The sequence below is a fragment of the Pseudorasbora parva genome, chromosome 19, assembly GCF_024679245.1.
Source record: "Pseudorasbora parva isolate DD20220531a chromosome 19, ASM2467924v1, whole genome shotgun sequence".
Lineage (NCBI taxonomy): Eukaryota > Metazoa > Chordata > Actinopteri > Cypriniformes > Gobionidae > Pseudorasbora > Pseudorasbora parva.
This window is the reverse complement of record NC_090190.1, coordinates 33,985,488-34,007,173: the sequence shown is the minus strand read 5'-3', so window position 1 is coordinate 34,007,173 and position 21,686 is coordinate 33,985,488. Positions and strand designations below refer to the sequence as shown.

The 21,686-nt window shown below is 39.0% G+C and overlaps 1 protein-coding gene across 6 annotated transcripts in view; it reads left to right on the top strand.

Annotated features, from left to right (window-relative positions):
• The window catches only part of LOC137048218 (nuclear GTPase SLIP-GC-like), a 52,365-nt gene extending 44,839 nt beyond the window's left edge, over positions 1-7,526 (top strand). For all 6 annotated transcript variants that reach the window (XM_067426277.1, XM_067426274.1, XM_067426273.1 and 3 more), the window contains 8 exons: positions 12-148; positions 234-407; positions 532-695; positions 1,035-1,164; positions 1,624-1,732; positions 2,946-3,079; positions 3,219-3,303; positions 3,452-7,526. In XM_067426277.1, coding sequence (XP_067282378.1) covers positions 12-148; positions 234-407; positions 532-695; positions 1,035-1,164; positions 1,624-1,732; positions 2,946-3,079; positions 3,219-3,303; positions 3,452-3,507 — 989 coding nt within the window. In that variant the 3' untranslated portion in view covers positions 3,508-7,526. The remainder of the gene's footprint in view (positions 1-11; positions 149-233; positions 408-531; positions 696-1,034; positions 1,165-1,623; positions 1,733-2,945; positions 3,080-3,218; positions 3,304-3,451) is intronic.
• Positions 7,527-21,686: the final 14,160 nt, after the last annotated feature.

Genomic DNA, 21,686 nt, shown 5'->3' with positions numbered 1-21,686 from the left:
ATTATCTGTAGAAATCCCAAAGCTGCAGGACGTTCTGAAGAACACTAACAGGAGAATCAACCTAGAAATAACCAGAGATTATATCAATCAGGCAATGGGAGTTTTGTCCTTCATAAAAAGTTTACAACTGGAAACAGATGAAAACATGGTATGAGTCAGAATTACTGATATTTCACTTACAAATGTCCTCAGAAGTCAGCCAATAATTTTACTGTCTTTTTTTTCTGTTTTAGGCAGAGATAAAAACTGTAGTCCATAAAGATTTGGAGGAGAACCTAGAGAAGGCACTGAATGAGTTGAATCATAATTTTGACTCGCCTACTAGGATTTTGGATCAATGTCTCTTAAAAGGAGCAGAGGAATCTGTGGAACTGTGTGTTGCAACCGCAAAGTCCTCAATTGACTTTGTAAGTTTGATTCTGTTGTGTGTGGAAAATGTGAAAATGTTTGAAAAACCATTTTTCTAAGTGCTGTTATATATATATATATATATATATATATATATATAATTTTTTTCCCATTCTAAATCAGGTTGCACCTGATGATAAAAGGGGATTCCATAAATCCCTTCAAGCAATGTACAAGAACAAAGGATACCATTGGCCAAAAAACTGGAATGCTCCCCTAGATCTAAACATGATCTTGGCCAAACACATGCATGACAACATCGATACAGAGTTCAATTCAATTTTTCCGTATGTTCTGCTGTCATTCCCTACACAAACCTTAGAATTGAGAAAAACAACAACAACAACAACAACAACACACATTTTTTTACAGTGTTAGGTCAACAGTGTATTTACAATATATATAAGCACATCTACCTCAGCTAGTGGTATAGATATACAAATATATTCTGACTCTGGCTCAACTCTGACTCTGATATTTAAGACAAAATAATGCAGGTGACCTGAAGAGTCTAGGATGACTAGATTTTACCTATTCATATTTTATTTGGTATTTATTACTATTTGATCTTGTCTAATGTAAATTCTACCTTTTGTTTTATTGTTTTGTTTTGTTTATTACTACAGTGTTGATGTCAATATCAAAACAGGGATATCAGTGCAAGAACAGATTGATAAATTCAGTATCATCCAAAGTTGCACTGTTTACCCACCATCTTCCATGCTATACCACATGGAAAACTTCATCAAAACAGAGGCGAGTTGTCTTTAATTTTACTTCCATTGATTTCTGTCTACAGGTAACTCTATACCAATGAATGATTAATGGTTAGCAAGCAACAAAGTGCCTTTATAGCAAATCTCATTCACTGCCTCAAAAAAATAACACATTTTCAAATCTCTAGTGTCAAAACACAAAGGCCTTCTCAAGCAGAAATGCTCTTTTCTGCTAAATATTTTCCTTTAAAATAGAGAGACATGATTGGGTAACAGTTCACTTCTGCTTTGTTGTTTTATTTCCAGTTCTGATCTCTCTCTGCTGTGTTTTCTACAAAAGGGATCCTGTTTTATACCTAGTGTGAATTATTTTATTTTCAACAACAATGATCATGGCATTTTTGTTTAGGCCTACTAATGTATTTATTACATAATAATAATAATAATAAAATAATAATAATAATAATAATAATAATATGTGCTTTGACCCTCTAAAAAGGAAACCAGAGTGAAGTCAATGCTCAAAAGAGAAGTTGTTTCTAGAAAGAAGAAAATCTACTCATCAATCCAAACAACAATTCAGAATCAAATGACTCCTGGCTATGAACGTAAGACAGTATTTATAAAAACAAAAACAAAAAAACTCTCGGTTACATATGGTATCCCTCGTTCCCTGAAGGAGGGAATGGAGACGTACATGGGACGTCTCCAATGAATTGGGATTACTTCTGGGTGCCCCTATCAGCTTCGAGATATAGAGAACGGGCCAATGACTATTGGTGTGCGCCCTGCAGCGATGGCATCCACGGTCCCGAAGTGGCTACATTTCAGCTGGACCACCTGGGCATGGAGTCTCCACTCCCCCGGGAGCCCTGGCTGCCGTGAGAGCTTGTTGGCCATGCGATGGGAGCTTAGACCACCGTTTGTTGATGTACGCAACAGCCATAGTGCTGTCCATACATACCAGAACGTGATTGAATTGTAGTGCTATTTTTAAGTGGCCCAGCGCAAGATGAACTGCTAACAACTCCAGGCAATTGATATTCCATTGTAGTTGGGGCCTGTCCACAGACTTTAAACTGCAAGCCCGTTGTACGTGACACCCCCAGCCAGTGGAGGAGTCATCCATGGAGACAACAGCATGCCTGGACACTTGTTCTAGAGGCACTCCTGCCCGTAGAGATGAAGGGTTCGATTATGGGCAGAAGGTTTGGTGGCATCTCTCCGTCACTGAGACATGTAGGGACCTGCAGTGCCACGCCCATCTCGGCATTGAAGCGGTCTCATATGGAACAATCCGAGCGGCATTACTGCAGCTGTGGATCATCAGAAATGCACGGGTGGAATGACGACTTGAAAAAGAAGCCTCCTCTCTAGTTCTCTCTCTTTCTCTCTCTGCTGAAGCAGGAAGAATGGCCACCTCCACGACTTTCGTGAAGACACGGGGTGACAGAGACAGCCCGAAGGGTAGGAAGCAGGAAGTCTTCTTCATCAACATCGTATTCAGGTCCGAAGTGAATGACATGCGTTTATGCTCGCGCTGCGGGGCGGAGCACGAGATGAAAGTCTTGCATGCCAATATTTATTTGCCTGTTCTCTATATCTCGAAGCTTATAGGGGCTCCCAGAAGTAATCCCAATTCGTTGGTGATGTCTGGGGGGTGGGTGGGGGTCATATCTGTTCATTTCAAAACTTCTAGGACTTTACTTTTTTCCCCCTTATATAATTAATTACTTTTTTTTTCAGACTCGCAGACAAATTCTATATTTGTATTGGCTATGCTAAAGAATATGAATGAGCATTAAATGTTACCTATTACAGAAGCTGCAAAGTTTAAAGGAAAACAAGCCATGAAGAAGAGGGAAAAAATAATAGAGGACACAATTAAATCGTTAAAAGGCAACATGTTCAAAGATGCACAAATGGAAGCGCTGAATGAGTTTGAGCTCTTAAAGGTATTTGTATTTCACAAATTCCCAATATTGTTTCAACATATATAATTTGCTGCTCCCTTCTGAAGATATTTACAAACAATATAAAACTATTGAATTTTTCTATATACATTGACTATATATTTGTTGTTTCTTTCTGAAGCGGTATATATGGAAGACCCTTGAATCTGAGCTAAAGGAATCAGTGGAACGCTCACATTCACAAACCAGCACAACCCCCTTGATGGGTAACAAGATATTTCAATAACAACAGCTTTTAGAAGTTTTGATGCTTAGTAAATTACTTGCATAATTATTCTGAATAATTTCCTTGTAATAAATATGAATACATACATTTCAAAATCAGGTTTAACACCCATAATATGTCTTTTCTAGATGTCTCCAGAGAGATTGAAAAGCTGGATTTACTGTCAAAGCAGCTATCTGACTGAAATCATAATTTAAATACGAGGACAAGAGAAACAGCATCTCAGCATTTTCAGTTATTTCTAGGATAACGGCATTTGTATGATAGCACTGTATGAAGCATATTCTTAAAGGGGCCATGAACTGAGAAATCAAACTTCCCTTGATCTTTTGACATCTAAGAAGTCACTGTACTATAAAAAACATCCTGTAAGTTGCAGAACTTAAAACTTTCTTGTTAGTTTAAAAACAGATAATATTGATGCCAGTCTGTCAAAATGACAGAAGAAGATCAACGCCAGCTTCTACATCACTTAATTTTACGCCGATTTATTTTACACTTTAGAATATGGTATGTTGTTAACAACACTGAAAACCCTAATAAGTTGATTGAACTCGATTGATTTGAGTAAACTCGTTCCCTCAATTGAATTGAGTAATGGAGTATCCCAAAACTTGTATATTTAAGTTCACTTAAATTGGTGCTCACGTTCACTGTACTTAAATTATTAAATTCACCAAACTAGGTACAGAGATGTACTGGGTACACAAGTTCAGTATACCATGCTGGATACAACCATTCAAAATTTCAGCATGCATTGCAGCATGAATAAATTATACATCTGAATTGTGACACATTTTCTTTGATTCTTACTATTTGCTTTTACTTTTGCTCTTTTGTTCTGATGTTTTTGTAGCTTTTTTATGTTCAGAGTTGATCTGTTTATCGGATTTAAAAAATAAAATAAAATAATTGTCACCATTGTAGAGATTCATACACAGTTTCTTGATGCCATAGATTTAAACATTTTGTGCACAAAAAATAAAATAATATATTGTTCAATTACCACAAGAGTAAAGAATCTCATGGAATTTTGTATTAATATTTCATTAAACTCTGCATGAGATCAGGGATTCTGCCAATACATGATGATGTTATCATCGTCAATGATTAAACAACATCACTTGATGATATTTTCTCTTGACTTTGTGTTTCTTCCCAAATGTGTCTTACAAACACAAAACAGCCAGAAAAATATTATATTATACAGTCAAGGGTCAAGAGCCCAACTAAAGCAAACACTTATCTCCATCATGGTGACTTCCAACGAAACTATTATTTTCATTAAAACAGAAATAAAGTCAGTCTGGTTAGTTATAAGTTAGTTCACATATTATTATTATGTTTAGTAACGTACAAATTTTTACTTACGATTTTAAGATTGCACACAATTAAAAAATCTCCATCTTAATTTAAATCAGCAACAGAAAAGGACCGCCTTTTGTAAATGTCCTCCAATCAGTGAATTAGTTATTGTTGCCAGACAGAACTCCTTGCATGGCCAATCACATCAAAGCAAGACCAGAGTGAGCTATTTTAATTATGATTTTGAGTTCATTCAACTTGAAATCTTAAGTTTATATTTTTTGTAGGTTAACAAGTTATACTAACTAATATTTTTGAGTTTTTGGACTAAACTAGTAATATTTAGTCAATATTTTCTGAGGGGAATTTTGAGCCCCTCAGCATTTGCTGCCTTTCCATATGGACTGTTTTATCAAGCCTAAACACATCTGTTCTACTGTGGCGTCCCAGGGCCAAAGCCTGGCTCCTCACCAAAACTAAGCGGGTTCTAGCCCGGATGTAACATGAATTTGGATATTGCTTTTTGAAACACTCTATTTTCATTAGAGGATGCTTTAGGTAGGCCAGTCTTAGATGTTTACTCACAGGCCTGCATTGCATTTACATGAAAGTTAGACATTGTTGAAAAAACTTGATTGTTATTGGAAGATTGTTTAGTGAGTCCAGTAGGGTGCTTATACACTAACCGAATGTGGGAGAGAGTTGCTATAGTTTGAGTACACTCTAATACAATACAGGTGGTAACTCATTCTCAGGGGCATTTTGAGCCCCTCAGAATTTGCTGCCTTTACATATGGAGCGTTTTATCAAGTCAGAACACCTCCATTCTACTGTAGCTTCCTATGGCTAAAGCCTGGCTCCTCACCAAAACTAAGTGGGTTCTAGCCAGGATGTAATGTGAATTGGAAACCTTTTTTTGAAACACTCGATTGTTCTTAGAGGATGCTTTAGGTAGGCCAGTCTTACTTGTTTACTCACAGGCCTTTATTGCATTTACATGAAAGTTAGACATTTTTGAAAAAAAAAAAAAACCTTGATTGTTATTGGAAGATTATTTAGTGAGGCCAGTAGGGTGTTTTCACACTAGCAGAATATGTGGGAGAGAGTTGCTATATTTGAGTACTCTGTAATGCAATACAGGTGGTAGCTCATTCTGAGGGGCATTTTGAGCCCCTCAGCATTTGCTGCCTTTCCATATGGACCATTTTATCAAGCCAGAACACATCTGTTCTACTGTAGAGTCCCAGGGCCAAAGCCTAGCTCCTCACCGAAATTAAGCAGGTTCTAGCCCGGATGTAACATGTATTTTGATATTGCTTTTTCAAACACTCGATTTTCATTAGAGGATGTTTTAGTTAGGCCAGTCTTAGTTTTTTACTCACAGGCCTGCATTGCATTTACAAGAAAGTTAGACGTTGAAAAAACTTGATTGTTATTGGAAGATTATTTAGTGAGGCCAGTAGGGTGTTTTCACACTTTTTTTTCTGTATTCCCACCGAAACTAAGCAGGTTCTAGCCTGGATGTAATGTGAATTTGGATATTGCTTTTTAAAACACTCGATTGTCATTAGAGGATGCTTTAGGTAGGCAAGTCTTAGTTGTTTACTCACAGGCCTGTATTGCAGTTACATGAAAGTTAGACCTTTTTGGAAAAAAAACTTGATTGTTATTGGAAGATTATTTAGTGAGTCCAGTAGGGTGTTTTCACACTAGCAGAATATGTGGGAGAGAGTTGCTATAGTTTGAGTACTCTGTAATGCAATACAGGTGGTAGCTCATTCTCAGGACCATTGAGTCCCTCAGAATTTACTGCCTTTCCATATGGACCGTTTTATCAAGCCAGAACACATCTGTTCTAGTTATGCAAGAAGTAATTGGTAGTTCTACATTAACACCCAACTATGGAAGCAAGATTAACTAGCAGTAAGTAATAGCTAATTTAGTACAAAGGTAGTTCCTTGGTAGATACTTAATTATTACTAATTATATATATCCTCATTGAGAACTACTTGTGAACTATGACCAATAAAGGAAGAATTACCAATGAATTAATCACAAAAGTTATGTCTAAATAGTAAACAAGTGTGTGTTTTTATTACTCTTAACATTGTCATAAAATTTCAGAAACGTGTGCCTCAAATGCTATATTTGGTATATAATATTAATAATGATAATTTGTTTAAAAATGTAAGGAAGTGATGCTGACATACCCATGACTGTAATAGCTCACTATTATGAGCTCTATTGAGTATCAGTTCAATATGTCTCAGACTCCAAAGACCTACCTTTATGTTACAGTAGGACTTCTCTTTAGGATATGAATATAAAAACTGAAGTTATCTTGTCATGAACAATTTGCATCCTTAATGAAGATTGCAGCATTTATGTTCCAATAAGCTCAAAACCACATGCTCCAGATTACTGTTACAATTCATCAGTGTGAGTGCCCGTGATCACCATCAGAGGGCACTCCACCCCAGACTGTCATTCCATCACAAACTACATTACCCATAATCTACATTACCTTTCCCTGGACTCATTAGCACTCACTGTTTACACCTGTGTCTCATTACCTCTGCCTATATAAGCCTGGTTATCTCTGTCATTTATTGCAAAGTCTTGTTTAGTGCCAACTGCATTTCTGAGCAGTTCCCTGGTTTCATGTTTCTTTGTTCTTTGGATTTCTTGCCTTCTCTGTGGATTACCCTTTTGCCTCTGTGCCTTGTTTTGTTTGCCTGATTGAACTGCCTACCTGTGTATGACCTTTTGCCTGTTTTATGGACTATGACTTTGGATTACCGTTTAATTAATACTGCGTGTGGATCTTCAACCTTCTGTCTCAGAGCAGTTTGTCACAATTACAATGTTAGAATATCACTAGTGCTTCACAGAAATCTATGCCTGTACACTGTAAAAACTTCAATTAATAAAATGTTGGAAGAGCAAAAAAATATGTTGAACTAATTTTCTTACTTGTGCTTAGTTAAGAAGACATATTATATTAAGTATGCAGAAATATATTTAAAAACATTAAATGAATTGATATTTTCAAATCCAGTTAATATTTAGAATTTTAAATGTTGACTGGACTAAATGCGAATCCAGTCAACATTTTATATAAGTAAGCTATATGGCCAACACAATATTTTACACATAATATTATGTAACAGTGGTGACCCCCAAACTACAATTCATAATTCAGTGTTCAATAAATTTTTTTTTTTTTTTTTTTTTTAATCAAACTTGTTCGGGCGCCAGGCAGGTATAGGCCTGCCAACAAAAAAACCCGGGATAGTTTTTTAATAACCACCCGTTACGTTCAATAACCTCAAAATATTCAGACTTTTGTTTTTTTTCACGTTTTTACTTAAATGGGTTTACACCCAACAAACACAAACATCAAACTTAGTTGGATAAATATAAACAATACAACACCAAAACAGAAAGACCAGAAGACAATTGCAGACACCGCTACTTATTCTTTTTGTTCGTGGTTTGTATTTCAATCGGTGCAGATATGTCACAGTTCATGCCATAAATTCACATGTCCGTTTTAAACCCCAATTTGTCTTTGAAAACAACACTAACAAAGAAGAAGGTCATAGAAAGGAAATAAAATCAAAACAAAATGAATACAAACAATAAACTCGATCAGTCTGTATATGTTTGGAATCGTGTGCGTGTATGTGTGTGCGTGTGTGTGTCGGAGAGTGAGCGCGTCTGTGATTGGGTGCGTGTATGTGTGCGTGTGTACGGAGCCCCTAAAGGGACTTGGTGGAGGAATTTTTTTAGATGGGGAGGTATTTTTTTTCTCTAAACCTTTTGCGTTCCCTCGCAAAGACATTTGCGTTCCCTCGCAAAACTTTGCATTCCCTCGCAATACTTTGTATCTGGGCCGTTGTCTCAGGACAACGTGAGAGTTACCGGGCCCGAATTCTAGGCACGATTCGTTGACCGAAAGTACGTGCAGGTCCGCTATCCTTTTGATAGAGGCCAATGCGGTCATAGAGTGCCCCGTCCCTGAGAAAGAAGGTCCTTCCTCAGGGGAATGGGCCAAGGAGGGGCTTTTGTGAGGAGAGTTAATTCTGGAAACCAGGTCTGGTTGGGCCAGTAGGGTGCAACTAACAACACCTGCTCCTCGTCCTCCCTGACCTTGCACAACGTCTGTGCAAGAAGGCTCACTGGGGGAAACGCATATCTACGTAGGTCCCGGGGCCAGCTGTGTGCCAGTGCATCTGTGCCGAAGGTACCCCCGGTCAGGGAATAGTACCACAATGGCAATGGGTCGAGTCCAGAGAGGCAAACAGGTCTACCTGTGCGGCTCCGAACCGGTCCCATATCAGCTGGACCGCCTGGGGGTGGAGTCGCCACTCTCCCGGAGGTGTCGGCTGCCGAGAGAGCTCGTCGGCTATTTGGTTGGACGCACCTGGGACGTGAATGGCCCGAAGCGACCTCAGCTGCTTCTATTGCAACTGTTCAGCTCACATGTTGCATGTCTCCTTCATCTAAAGCTGGGTGCACACTGTGCGATTTTGCCCACGATTTGGCCATCTAAGACAAAATTAGCAAATCCTAAAAGATTCCTCTGATTCTAGGCTAAAATCTGACGGCTTTGGTCGTTAGTTTGAAATGTTCATCGGCAGCCGATTAATGGTTCGGGGGCATGCTCCCCCGATAAAATTTTGATTTCTATGATCTACATATGTGTATTTTAAGATGTTCTAAAGGCCACGAACAATTAGAAAAATTAGATAACAATAGCTTGAAAACCATGTCACTCGGCGCCGCTGCGGATTGAAGAACACAGTGACACAAAGACTAAAAGACGGGACGAAGCTGTAGCCGAAGCCTCGCGCCAGTTATGTTTTAAAGGTTAATCACATATTTTTTTAGGGGGGGCTGAGGCATAAGTTTATAAAAAAGGGCCCAGTGATGCCCATGGTTATGACAGTATTACTTGATCAATTTACACTAAACAGCTATCTCTGTTGTGATCTGCACCTGAAATAAATGAGCATGGCGTGTGGTCCATCCAGTACTAATATTCAGTGTAATGTTTTGCTCAACGTTATGATAGAGCGACCAGCTTAGTTGAGAACAAGTAACCAATTAGCCTAACATATCTGTATATTTCGCTTTCTTTTTTATATTTACTCTTTTTTCCTTTTACGATACTGAGCCCCTGATGGCTTTGACCTTTTCATGATGATGAAACTAAAGCATGGATGACGACGTTCCCTGCCACCCTCTAAATTATCTCATTTCATTACAGCAGCGCCACTATCACCATGGCGACTTTACTCCAATAATCGCTACTAATCATAATGCCTCGAAATAGAAAAGTATGAAATATTAATAATTAAATATATATGAAATAACTAAAAAATCTTGTTGGGGCAGGGGCTCACTGGCGCCCCCCCAGCTGTTGGCGCCCTAGGGCACCGCCTAGTTTGCCTATGCCTAGAAATGGCACTGTTAAGGATGCACTATAATCTAACAACTGTTCTTTGTCAGTATTTTTACCAGAGCAAATCATAACAAAATATAAAAAGGTCCTTAAGTACCTGTCCAAAAGAGCAACCAAAACGGAGGCATACCAAAAGTGCGGTGCGGATAGGAAAACTATTGTGGATACATCTGCCATTGCCGAGTTGGAAGCCTGTGATATCACCGCATACAATAAATTACGTGCTGCCATTCAAAAAGGGCAGAAGCTGTCTGACTTTGCAGACCGCTGCCGACAATTGTGCACACAGGAACCAGTGTGCAGTGCCATAGAGGAAAAAAATAAAAATGGAGAGCTAATAGACATTCCACAAAAAAATAAGTAACATGTTGCCAGTAGCTGTATGTCCATTCATATGAACATTATGTTCATTCTCACAATCTAATTGTTGATTTTTTTTAAATTTATTTTTATTTAGCCATTATGTTTGAGTCAGTTTCTCATCACACATCACACTGTGTTGAGTTTTTCTTTCCAAAATACATATTTTGTTTAGTTTATGCCTAGGTTTCATTATTGTTCATAATTTAATTTAGAATGTTTAATTCAGACATTATATTTTGCACAGTGCTTTGTTCTTGCACGCCCAGATGTGCATTTTGCGTAATGCCCTATTTTCTTTTATTGATTACATGGAAATCTTTCAGTGCATATAATTAAAAAAAAAAAGTTAGACCAAATCACAGCAGTTGTTTGTTGTATATAGGCCTTGTGGGGTGACATATTAGTGAGGAGTTAGTCTTTCACTTTAAAATAATGGGCCACATCACTAGTAGTTCCTGTGGGATGACACTTAAGTAATTAGTGCGGAGTTAACATGTTTTTCACAAGTAATATGATGTTATTTAATTTTATATTTGACATACTGTACAGGCATACATTTCTGTGAAGCACTAGTAATATTCTAACATTGTAATCTGGAGTATGTGGTTTTGAGCTTATTGGAACATAATTGCAGCTGTCTTTATTAAGGATGCAAATTGTCCATGACAAGATAACTTCAATTTTTATATTTATATCCTAAAGAGAAGTCCTACTGTAACATAAAGGTAGGTCTTTGGAGTCTGAGACATATTGAACTGATACTCAATAGAGCTCATAATAGTGAGCTATTACAGTCATGGGTATGTCAGCATCACTTCCTTACATTTTTAAACAAATTATCATTATTAATATTATATACCAAATATAGCATTTGAGGTACACACTTCTGAAATGTTATGACAATGTTAAGAGTAATAAAAACACAATTGTTTACTATTTAGACATAACTTTTGTGATTAATTCATTGGTTATTCTTCCTTAATTGGTCATAGTTCACAAGTAGTTCTCAATGAGGATATATGTAATTAGTAATAATTAAGTATCTACCAAGGAACTTTGCTTTATTATTCAGTTCTTTGTATTTTTTATGTTGATTAGTCTTCCTAGGTGTATTTTGTTTCCTTGTCACTGTTGTTAAGCTTGTTTGCCTCTGTGTAGGGGAGAACGGTGTAATGTGAGACATCGGGTAATGTGGGACACCCCCTGTATCTGGTCAACAGAACACATTTGTGGTCATATGACTATGTTTTCAAGCCCCTCCAATTTCCCCTTGGCCATAAAGGAGAGGACCTCATGGTACTGGCAAGCATGTTTGTTTTGTTTTGTTTTTTTGCAACAACAAAAAAATATTTTTTGCACGTAAAAGTACTTAATCAACTGTTGTGCCAAAGCAAATTGATTCAGGTAGAAAAACTTATATTATAAATGTTGATGAACAACAAAAATATAAAACCATGTGATAATGCTTGCTAAAGATTAGCCTGAATTGTTGAGAGAGATTGTTTTTTTCTTTTCTAAAAAATGTGGTGGTGGGGTAAAGTGAGACAAATGTGCTTAAAAAAAGAATTGACCAATCCCCATGATTCCTCTGTTACTAGTCTGACATTAGTTCTGAAATGTGTGGTTGTCAAAGCTAGCTGGGATTCAAACTGTTACAACATGTGGTGTTGCTTTGGCCCAGCCAAGAAATGGCTGCCTGCTGCAAAGCAGACAATCAATAATTTGATTGTACGGGCTATAGCCATGGCTTATCGGGTGCAACTTGCCTTCACCCATGGCCATGAGGGCGCATTCTACCAGGGGGATAGCCTCCTCGGTGGACCTCCTTTCTGGGGCCTCGCCAAGAGATCTGCGAGGCAGCGGGGTGGACCACACCGCACACCTTTATAAGATTCTACAGTCTGCATCTCATTGAGACGCCTGGTGCCAGAGTGCTCACGCCCTGAGTGTGCCTGGACCCCAGAGACCTGGGCGTTGGTGACTCAGTGTGGCATAGTGGGTATTCGTTCCCCAGAGTGTCATCCAAAGACTACACAGTGCGAGTTAACCCATACGGAAATGTAATATACAGTCTTGTTCAAAATAATAGCAGTACAATGTGACTAACCAGAACAAGGTTTTTAGTATATTTTTTATTGCTACGTGGCAAACAAGTTACCAGTAGGTTCAGTAGATTCTCAGAAAACAAATGAGACCCAGCATTCATGATATGCACGCTCTTAAGGCTGTGCAATTGGGCAATTAGTTGAATTAGTTGAAAGGGGTGTGTTCAAAAAAATAGCAGTGTGGCATTCAATCACTGAGGTCATCAATTTTCTGAAGAAACAGGTGTGAATCAGGTGGCCCCTATTTAAGGATGAAGCCAACACTTGTTGAACATGCATTTGAAAGCTGAGGAAAATGGGTCGTTCAAGACATTGTTCAGAAGAACAGCGTACTTTGATTAAAAAGTTGATTAGAGAGGGGAAAACCTATAAAGAGGTGCAAAAAATGATAGGCTGTTCAGCTAAAATGATCTCCAATGCCTTAAAATGGAGAGCAAAACCAGAGAGACGTGGAAGAAAACGGAAGACAACCATCAAAATGGATAGAAGAATAACCAGAATGGCAAAGGCTCAGCCAATGATCACCTCCAGGATGATCAAAGACAGTCTGGAGTTACCTGTAAGTACTGTGACAGTTAGAAGATGTCTGTGTGAAGCTAATCTATTTTCAAGAATCCCCCGCCAGGTCCCTCTGTTAAAAAAAAGGCATGTGCAGAAGAGGTTACAATTTGCCAAAGAACACATCAACTGGCCTAAAGAGAAATGGAGGAACATTTTGTGGACTGATGAGAGTAAAATTGTTCTTTTTGGGTCCAAGGGCCACAGGCAGTTTGTGAGACGACCCCCAAACTCTGAATTCAAGCCACAGTACACAGTGAAGACAGTGAAGCATGGAGGTGCAAGCATCATGATATGGGCATGTTTCTCCTACTATGGTGTTGGGCCTATTTATCGCATACCAGGGATCATGGATCAGTTTGCATATGTTAAAATACTTGAAGAGGTCATGTTGCCCTATGCTGAAGAGGACATGCCCTTGAAACGGTTGTTTCAACAAGACAATGACCCAAAACACACTAGTAAACGGGCAAAGTCTTGGTTCCAAACCAACAAAATTAATGTTATGGAGTGGCCCGCCCAATCTCCAGACCTTAATCCAATTGAGAACTTGTGGGGTGATATCAAAAATGCTGTTTCTGAAGCAAAACCAAGAAATGTGAATGAATTGTGGAATGTTGTTAAAGAATCATGGAGTGGAATAACAGCTGAGAGGTGCCACAAGTTGGTTGACACCATGCCACACACACAGATGTCAAGCAGTTTTAAAAAACTGTGGTCATACAACTAAATATTAGTTTAGTGATTCACAGGATTGCTAAATCCCAGAAAAAAATAATGTTTGTACAAAATAGTTTTGAGTTTGTACAGTCAAAGGTAGACACTGCTATTTTTTTGAACACACCCCTTTCAACTAATTGCCCAATTGCACAGCCTTAAGAGCGTGCATATCATGAATGCTGGGTCTTGTTTGTTTTCTGAGAATCTACTGAACCTACTGGTAACTTTTTTGCCACGTAGCAATAAAAAATATACTAAAAACCTTGATTATTCTGGTTAGTCACATTGTACTGCTATTATTTTGAACAAGACTGTACGTGATCATGTTTGGGCTACTTGATGAGCATAGGCAAAAACACAGACATTTGAAGCAGTCTTACCGCCTGCGGTTCTAACATTGGGACCTTTATCGTTGGGACTGCTCCATCCTTCAGCATTAGGCGATCGGAAAATCCGGCGTCGAGCTGGGCCTTGTTTATGAAACAGTCGGCACCGAAATGCAGCGAACAGATATAAACATTCGCGCAACTCAGTTGCTGATCCGGAAAAGCAAATTACATCCACTGTTGCATTAACGTGGGGTTTTTTGGCAATCTGTACAGGACTGTCTTGGTCTGGCAACCAAAAACACACTTTTTTGGTGACATTGGTAATTTCTTGAAGTCACATCACCTGTGCAGCGCAGCCTACGAGCCAGCGCTTTGATGGGCGTAGCCTGTTACTTTCGCTCTCTCCCTCTCTCTCTCTCTCACGCTCTTCCGGTAGAATTGTCCGTACGGCCCATACAAGGAAATTCCGAAATTTTAACGTCAAGTGGACCCATGATCGAAAAAAAATTGCCAAAACTTATGACTAACCGGAAGTAGTATTTTGACAAAGAAATACTCCCATCAAACGTCCACCTTTACTTTTGAAACTTTGTCTATGTTTAGTATGGGATTCCAAGTCTTTAACAGTGTAAAAAGATCAGTATGCATGAAACAGCATTTCACCCCCCCTTTAAAGATGGGAAGAGAGCACGTGAAAAAAACCCGTTGATGCTGCTTCTGCACGAGGACACTAACGTGGCTCGTCTCTATAAAACTAAACTATAAAAGCAGCAGCCTTTCAAGCAGCAATAGCTACTGAATGCGTTTTTCGAGACATAAATAACGTTACATAATTATACAATAATAATCCAGATTAATATGTGTGGTGGTGCAGGACACTTACTTTCGGTGTTTTCTCTGTTAAAACAAACTCCGTGTCTCAACCGCACCACGAGCCTAGTCTGTGAGAAGGTTTAGGCGCGTTATATATGCGTATAAAACAATGTCATAAAAAACATGTTTCAAAATAGGCCAAAAAAAAACTTACGTTCGGTGTTTCCAGTTTACAACCACCCTCCTCGTAAGCTCCGTGTCGAGTCAAAGATACCGCATGTGAGAGGTTGTCTCGTTTAAGCGGGCAGAGCATTTAAATATCGTATATTAAATAAAATGCATATTGTAAATGAGGTACAACACTATTACGGCGTTTCCGTTAAAAAGCAACCGCATGGTCTGCTCCGCGCTCGTCAACGAAAATGCCTCTATGAAAGCTGTTTATCCGTGGACAGTCCATAAATAGTTATAAAACAACATGATGCTATAAAATGCATATGTAAATGCGATAGAACCATAGGATGAAAGTTGAAACACAAAATATCAGCGTTTCCCCTCCTTTTATTCCGCATCGCGCGTCAAAGAAAATGGCGTCTTTGAGAAGAGTTTCAGCTTGTTTCAGCGCCGAAATGTCCCGGATGTAATTATACTCTCGGTCAGTGTTATTAATATTTAACTCTACATATGTTCACCAGCCACAGGGTGCGGTTTACACTAGCAGTGTTAATTCAACACCAGAAAATTAACAATTTACTCTAAGAGCCCTTAACACCAAGAATTCAACACTGGAGATTTTGCTGTGTGATTGGCTGCATCACTCACCGCTGTATCTGTGATTGGCTACACCACTCACCACTGTAAAAACACGCTGTAAATAGATGCAGTTGACGCTCTCCAGAGCACGGACAGAAATGTGAAAATCTACTAAATCTGTTTCGCCAATATTATTACTGTGTTAACTGAGGGAGCTTTTGCTTGCGTTTGAGGGTGCTTACGGGGTGCTATTTACGGAGGTGCTATTTACGGAGCACCCCCGTAGAACCGGGCCTGTGTTGCTGCAATTCAGAGCTTAACGGCATAACGTTATAGCAGCTAAAGATAAGGTGACCAGATGTCCGATACCAAAACGGGGACATAATCCCAAAATTTTGGAAAAAACGGGGACATTTTTAGTTTGACTGTCAATCTGATTGAAATACATAGCCTACAAGTTTTATCTTTAAAGAGCAGAGAGTTTTTTTTCTGTATTTTCCCGGAGGCAAACAAAAACGGGGACTGTCTGGACATCCTAAGCTAAGATATCTTTTAAAATTCAACACATTAGCGCAAATATATGATATTAAAAAGTTAATTCGGTTATCCTATAATTGGGCCTATTCTGCGCTACACTCAGGCTATTTGCAGATGCGGCTTTAACACAGACTGGTGCGCAAATAACAGCCTGTAACTGCTATCTACTAGCAAACAGCATTTCACTTGCACGTTTAAGTAATAAACAGTAAATTAGAATAAACACATACAAATAGATGTACATAATAAACACATAGAATTAACACATAAAAACTTACGTGTGATCGCCTAGCTCGTCAGATAAATCTGCGTTGACAGCTTGATTATTTTTGCCGCTTCCGATTGAAGTCCGTAGTACGGATGTGGGCCGTATCTGCAATACGACAGTCAAGCGAGACCCAACGTTCACTTGGCGCTGTCTTAAAACGGACCTAAAACGGAGCTCAAACGGACCTGTGCTGTAACGGCCGTAACATCACAAAATGTTGCTGTATAGTTTTTAAACACTAATATAGCTCAGATTAATGACAATGCATTTATCTCATGCTCTAGATAGGAAAAAAATATGCAGACAGGTAGATGTTGTTTTGAAAATGTTTATTTCTTCACACAGTTTGAGAAAGTATTTCGGATGTGGTCCACATCAGGCAGTCTCTGTCAAAACAGTGTTGGCTCAAATCCGTTTTGCAGATATGGGCCAGAACAGTTTTTAGCCCTTTTTTAAATGCAGTCAGCTCAGATATGTATCACAGATTGGGGCCACACCAGTGTAGCCTATGTGAAAACAGTATCGGCTCAGATTCATATTGCAGATCTGAACCAATTCAGTGTCAGACACAGCTAATGTCTTTCGGTTACCTATGGAAAAAGTGATCTGGGCCAGATCTGTAATATGATATAAATACTGAACTGATGGCAGTTAGAATGTTTAAGCTGAAACCTCTATCTGGCACGGATCTGGTTCACAATCAGAAAACGTCTCTAAGATAGAAACGGAGGCAAGGGGCTTAAAACGGATCCGGGCCAAATGTAATTGCTATCTGGGGACACTCGTATATATTCGGCTACAGTCTGGAGCCCTGCGTGACGCGACTGACTGAACGCAGCTGCGGGACCGAATATAGTCTACTTGTGAGTCGATGCTATACAGATACTATCGTCACATTTTTAACATTTCAGTACTTGGTACCGAAGTACCAGTAGGCTACTTGTAACATCCCTACATACAACCATGTTTATTTTTTGTAAGGGGATCATGGTTCTGTGTAATCACAAACTGTATTAATCTATCGTCTCACATGCCTAATGTTACCTAAACTAACTCGAGTCAGCTGAGTACATTGCATCGGATTCTGAGGTAAAACTTTTGTCGTCTTAACGTCATGTAAGCTTAAGAATTGTTGCCGCGAAGAAAAAAAAAAACTATAATTATGCTAATTAAAATGATTATTAATGAAAATATATGAACTTATCTTAAAACATCTGCGACCAGTGGCTTTGCCTTTTGCATTGTCCTTTCATAATGACAGTTTGGGAGCGAATTTAAACGAATCAAGGCGGGAAGCACGTGAAACAACCAAGCGCTGGGTAGACTCAACCAAGCATTGCGACCCAGCAGGTTTAACCCAACGACTGGAAATTTGAAACTACCCAATGGTGTTTAAGATGTGATCAAATAAACCAACAAAAATTACCCAACAGTCTTAACCCAGCATTTTGGGTTAAAAAATAACCCAGCATTATTTAGAGTGTATAGTGCAGTCAACTGACATGCGGATTAGAGAATCAGTAAACAAGTGAGCGATTTCAAAAAACATCAACAGAGTCGACACCGAGGCTGCATTCGAAAACGTAGACATCTGAGTTGTTGACTCGCAATGACTCTGCAGGCAGCATTTGCGCATGTAGGCACCTCACAATTTTCTATTATCCAGTTTTCAGACACAGCCCACTGACTCCTGTGCTGGAGCTGACCCCCGCCTCTGGGGCTATTCAGAGTCGAGGAATCAACTCTTTTGGAATCGACTTCCCAACACTAGTTTGCTTGCTCAATCGTAAGTTACTGTCATTGCCATTACTACAGCCTAAAGTTTTTTAGCTATATGGCTGTGATAATTTACAAAACAGCTAATGATGATACTGTATCAAGATGAGGTGGATTCATTTTGAGAAGAGCCACCTTGATGGAGAGCTGAGGATCACCACTAACACCCGCCTCTGCAGTGAACATTTTACACCGGATAGTTTTTCAAACTTTCATCAGACTCAACTGGGATTCACTGATAATCCACTTTTACTGGTAAATTGGGCTGATACCACTATCTCCCGCTCTGGCCTTCATCTCCCTGCTTCGCTGACATCTGGTGCCATCGACGACAGTAGCCTACATGCCCACCAATGAGTGTAATTTCACACTACATGATTTTCAAAACTTTCACACTTTTCACACTGCATGACTATCTGGGAAATTGTAATTAAAAATGATAGCCCGCGAAAAGCTTACAATCCAAATTGTCTATGCGCTGAAAAGGAGAAAATTAAAACAAAGATAGAGGAGCAAATTGTTGGGGAGACACGGGGAGCATGTGTGTTTGCAAAGTAAGTTGGAGGTAAATACATAATTTTGCAATGTGCTTTTGCAGCTGGTCAAACAAAATCACACATAAAATACTGATATTGTGGTCTACAACACCTACACGAATTTTGGTATAAATTTCCTTGACAGTTAAGAGATGCGGCTAGCCTGACGTGGTTATACTCAATTCTAGTCAGAATATGAGTCTGATACTGCTCCATTGGGCTTTAATTATGGGGGCGTATTTCAACCGACACAGGAAAGACCTCAATTGGATAGACCTACAGACTAGAGAGCTACAGATGCTAAAGACATCGTTCCAATCGACAAATGCCTTGATCGCGGTCCTCTGTTCCTCTTTTAAAATGAATGCGCTGTCGATATTTTCTATAACAGACGCGATGGTGGAATCTACACATCTCAGTTCTTTAACAACAGCCATCATTGTTGTAAACTAATTCAACCCAAGCGCTCTTTGATATCATGGCTGATTACATTTCTGGTGTCAATACTCGCCCTGACAATGTAATTGGTCCGAACACTTTCTGTTCGGGCATAATAACTCCTCTACGGATAGTGTCCAGAACGAACTTCCCTACCTAAAAATGTTGTGGGCGGGGCAAAGTTCAGCTGACATCCAGGCAAGGAGGCTCCAGCTTTCCCAGGAGAGGGCATGTTTACAGCCCCAACAGTGGACACGCCCCCAGCATTTGAGAGCAGAGAATACTGCTGTTTTTTTTTTTTTCAAGATTTTGATATCCTATTTTATTTACTTAATGTTTTTTTATCATTCAAATTGGTCTGTGCTGTGACAAAATCAGAGCACATATTTAATATTGCTTTATATAGGCTTTAATCAAATATTAATATGCAATAGTTAAATATTGTTATTACTTGTAGGCCTTACTGTTATTATTAATAATAATAATAATAATAGATTTTATTTATAATGCACTTTTCATTCCGAAGAATCTCAAAGTGCAACAAAGGGGGGGGGGGGGGAAATAACAACAAAAAAATGAATAACAAGTAAAAATATAGAATACTACAAACAATCAACCAACACAGAAAACAGAACAGAAACAGAGCTGATGGTGAACAGAAACAGAGCTGATGGTGAACAGAAACAGAGCTGATGGTGAACAGAAACAGAGCTGATGGTGAACAGAAAACAGCTGATGGTGGAAGTCTCTGTTAGCTCCGCAGCACACTGTGGTCCACTCCATGTTTCAGATTTCTCCCAGCGGCAGTGTCCCGATGACATCGCTGAGGCACGACAGCTGAAGACCAGATGATGGGTCTTCTTCATGATGATTCAAACGATGGGGATCGCTGCAGCACCATGCAGGAGGCAGAACATTCCTCCGGGCACTTCTGTTGACACACCGGGGCCGGCGCAGATGTCGCTCCACGGTCGCAATGCAGGACGGAACAGCGGCGCAGCCGAGAAGCAGAACATCCCAACATCATGCCTGACACCGACGACGAGAGCCCGGATGACGCTAGCCCGGTGCAAACTTCAGCCACCATGCAGCTTAAGCCCAAGGGAGACCACCAGTGAGCACCCGCGGCGAGAAACATAAAATGTCCTCCAAACCAGAAACCAACCGCAGCAATTCAAATGTAAACATTAGAGAAGCGGTTGAAAACGGCGAAACGACGAACAACGACTTCTCAGTGGCTGCCAGCAATCAGCAACAGTCCCAATTGTAGCTCTGACTGTTAGACTAGTCACAAACATAAGGAAATAAAATAAAATGTAAATCTAATAGTACATTAACATGATTTGTTGTGGGTGGAGAAGCGGCGAACAGACGACGCCAGCGTCCTCTCCCCCACGTTGCCTAGCAACCAATTATTATTATTATTATTATAGCTTTGCTTACATTTTGGACTTGATTAAATTTCAAATGATTTAATAATTCAGGGTGGTGACAAACAGAAATGCAGTTTGTTGTCATTGTCATGCATGTAACCTCACCTAAGGGTGAACACAGATATATAAAAGGTGCAACATGCAAAGGAGAAATGTAAACAATAGGCAAACTCTTGCATTTGCTTATTAACATTTCCATACTATCCGAGTCAATAACAAAACTGCTGCTGCTGCTGCTGATGATGATGATGATGATGATGATGTTTATCATACCAAGGAAAGAGGTTTGATGAATTATCCACAAAAAAAAAGAAAAAAAAGAGAAAATTGCTCTGTGCTCTTGTACAGATGACTAGCAATCAATCTTTTTTATACATATTTATTATTTCTACACACTAAAGGAAAAAACTAAACAAAGTGTACAACTGCTAGTGACTCTTATCAAAACCTCACCTTGTGTGTGTGTGTGTGTGTGTGTGTGTGGGGGGGGGGGGGGGGCAGAGTGATGAAAACAGTCTATGGGGGAGGGAGGAACCATGGTAAAGAACATTATAAACAAAACATAATCCTGACAACACCCAAAGGTGCATCAGATACAAGACCAGATAACTTACTCTGCTCAATTTTACAGCTGAATCGAAAACTCAGTCATCTGTCCCACATATTATCCTGAGATAAAAGGTAACCTTTCCTTCAAATTATTATGATGCTTAAAGTTTATTTAATGATTTTTTTAGACTAAAAACAATCAAAAGAAATACATAATAGTATGTTTGTTTCATTTATCTAACATACATTTGACAAAGAAAGACCCATATAGAGCTTTACAACATTAACATTAAATAACCCCAACTGAAGTGTTGTAATATTGTATTATTATTATTATTATTATTATTATTATTATTTTATTTTTTTTCCTATTTCTGCAATGTGATCTTGTGAGAATACCTATGTATTTTAAG